This window comes from Acanthochromis polyacanthus, chromosome 8 (genome assembly GCF_021347895.1).
Source record: "Acanthochromis polyacanthus isolate Apoly-LR-REF ecotype Palm Island chromosome 8, KAUST_Apoly_ChrSc, whole genome shotgun sequence".
Classification (NCBI taxonomy): Eukaryota; Metazoa; Chordata; class Actinopteri; family Pomacentridae; genus Acanthochromis; species Acanthochromis polyacanthus.
This window is the reverse complement of record NC_067120.1, coordinates 13255947-13258987: the sequence shown is the minus strand read 5'-3', so window position 1 is coordinate 13258987 and position 3041 is coordinate 13255947. Positions and strand designations below refer to the sequence as shown.

At 34.3% G+C, this 3041-nt stretch overlaps 1 protein-coding gene across 1 annotated transcript in view; it reads left to right on the top strand.

Annotated features, from left to right (window-relative positions):
- LOC110950325 (mucin-2-like) overlaps positions 1-2277 on the top strand; it is a 13042-nt gene extending 10765 nt beyond the window's left edge. The window contains 1 exon segment of the mRNA XM_051952077.1: positions 2252-2277. Within this exon segment, the coding sequence (XP_051808037.1) occupies positions 2252-2277 (26 nt within the window).
- Positions 2278-3041: the final 764 nt, after the last annotated feature.

Below are 3041 nucleotides of genomic sequence, written 5' to 3'. Positions count from 1 at the left end.
TGGAATCAAGCTCCCAACACAGGTACATGGACATTTTAAATCAATCAAAATCATCAAAAATTGTAGCATGTAAGGAGAAGAAAGAGGTTTATGTATACAAGTTGGTGACTTACCAGCAAAACAGCCCACAAGTGAGCAGCACTAAGTCAGAAACCAAAGAAGTGTTAAGTTTCACTTGACTGTGAATCCTGCTGCGCCACATCTCTGAATGACGATAATTCCCAGACAATTCCCGCCTTCCTGGATCACATAGACAGAGATATTTCTTAACTATCATCTCAGCTGAATGTATTGAAACATTCAATTTTCCCACTTTTCACTTTAATAGCACTTTTTTGGACAATATGTCAAAAAAGTTGTCGTATTCCACACTTCCGATCTTCACTATATGATATTTATTCTGAGTGAAACATTCAAACTCAGCACTTTATTTTTAGGGTTAGGGAAATCCAATCAAATCACAATATTTTTTATTTGTGCATAATTCTATACATATTTTTCCTTTATTCAAACTTTTTCTCACTTTTGAAGGCAAGAATTTCAAGTAAAGTTTTGTGGGTTTGTGAAGATTTTTTAGATTTGTGAGGTTAATGGTGAAAAGCTCTCTAATTTTGTTGTTTATGTCATGCTTATCTGTATTATTCCTACTTATCTGGACTATTTTGTGTGCTTTTCTAAGGCTAAATCCCCAGCAAAGATTTGCTTTACCCTTTCCCTTATCTTACTGCTGCTAACAATAATAACATTGGACATATTATGACAAAGCAATTTTAACATACCAGAGATATACTTTTATTATCCGGCTGCACTAAACCAAACAAACACAGATTATGTGCCAGTAAAAAGGAATATAAAGCAATGAAAATGTCTTAGCTCTGAAAACTCTTACCTTTAGCCTCTTGCTACCTGCACACTGAGCTCGATATAATCTTCCACTAATGAGCATGACATTTTCAAATTTAACATCTTGATCTGTTATCTCTGCTCCAGAGCAGGTTTGGTGTTCAGCATAATGTTCCACCACCGTCGCCCTAAAAATCCAGGATTGAACCTGAAATTACCTTGCTATCCCAAACCTTGCTTCACAGAACAGGCCTCAGGTGGGGGGATGAAACAAAGTAGAACAGAAATAGCAAAACTTTGATATCCATTTCTTGTCATACAGTCCTGTCAATCTTATATTTAACAGTCAGAGATATTATGTTGAGTCATGTTTTCTGTTTCACTGGAGTCATATGGGAAACAGAAGCTAGCTGATTGTGAGAAAAGTCAAACACTGTTGTTTTATTTGACTTGTGTAATATTTGACTAGAAGTTTTGGATTCTGGTCATCTTGACTGGATATATCCCCTTTTAGGAGCCTAAATTTAATTGTCAAATTCTATTGTCTATTGTCAAAATTCAAGTCATTTAAAAAACAGAAACATAATATCACTGTCTTAGGTCATTTAGGATTGATGCAAATTTTTTAGTGAGCTGTAAGATAAATTATTAGGTAACTGTCAGAAAATATGTCTTGTAGTATATTTATAAATGTTTTTCATTTACTAGTTACAATTTCCTTCCATATTAAAATGCTTTGAATGTCATGAGCTCTTTGGAATTATAGCATCATAATGTGGGGAAGAAGTTAATGGAGAGAACATTTCTCAGAAGATATCTTCAAGACAAGGATACAGTTAAACGACTGCCTGATTTTGATTGTTATCAAGCATTTATCAATCAGAAAAGCTGTTGTTTGTCTTATTTTAACATCAGTTGTCTCTCGATTAGCAAGGCACCGACCATTTAGTACTCTAATTGCTACTTTGTTTCCCAATGAAAACAAATATGACTGCCAACCTGGGTGGAAAAGAATGGCAAAAAAATGTATTCGCATATTTTATCATGCGAAGGACATGGTATTTTGTCACTGTCATGATAGAAAGAGTCTTTTCAGGTTCTGATATTATAGTTTACAACAGCGTGAAGCCTGTTGCTACATTCTAATGAAAGAGAACAGTCACATTTAAGAAAATCAAATGGACCGTGGGGGATTGGCCGCTTGAAAACTGGTAAGAAACTACAAATGGCATGACATTAGTGCTTGTTTTATCAGGGAAAAAGCAGCTATGTTATTATGTGTAATACACCTACTGTAAGGCTGTAACGTACAGACATATCTGTGTGCTTCGGGCAGAAATCACTGACAAAACATTGTATGATTACGGCATCTTTATTCAACTGTGTATCCTTGTGTTTTATTTTACAGCCTGCACTGACAGAGATGCCTTTTAGACCAAATAATACACCAAAGCATTCGACACTAACCAAACTTCAGCTGTGATGACGCCAAAATCAAGATGAGGTGAGTTTATTTGCAGAGTATTATTTTTATTGTGCTTTGGTTTGAGTCACACTTATGGCAAAGTACTTGAGGTGTATTCTGTCACCTGAAGCAATTTTTTTTCTGTTTTAGGAATTGTGCTGTTTTTTTCTGATGATGCTGAAATCTAAAATGTACACAAACTGTCATTCAAATTAAATGGCTTTTATCTTAAATCTGAATAAATGTTTATCTTGTATCGATAAAGTTCAGTTACATGCTTGATTTTTATACTTTCAAAAAATACTTTAAGTCGTACAAACCATTAGAAGTTATACACAACTGGTTTACAGTTAATATAAATCAGGGAAGTAGTTAAATTAGGTTTGTAAAAACTTTACAAAATCACAAGGATTTGTTGTGTAAACCAACTTTACCTCAAAGCCTTACCTGTTTCCCATGAGCCTGTTAATATATCCTTCCAGTAGGTGGCACACTTTTGCTACAAAACAGTAAGAGAGAGGTGGGAATAACGCTTACACACTAATCATTAACAGTTAATATTAAACACAAAATAATGCTTAAATGTTCAAATCTTAATAACATCAATGTGATCATTCAATATATGGTACAGAGATAAGTACATTGAAGCACATTTCATTCTCTTTTATCTGAGTGCTGCTGAAACTGTCTTCACACAAATAACTAGTGACTCAGGAGGCACTTTAGGTTTCTT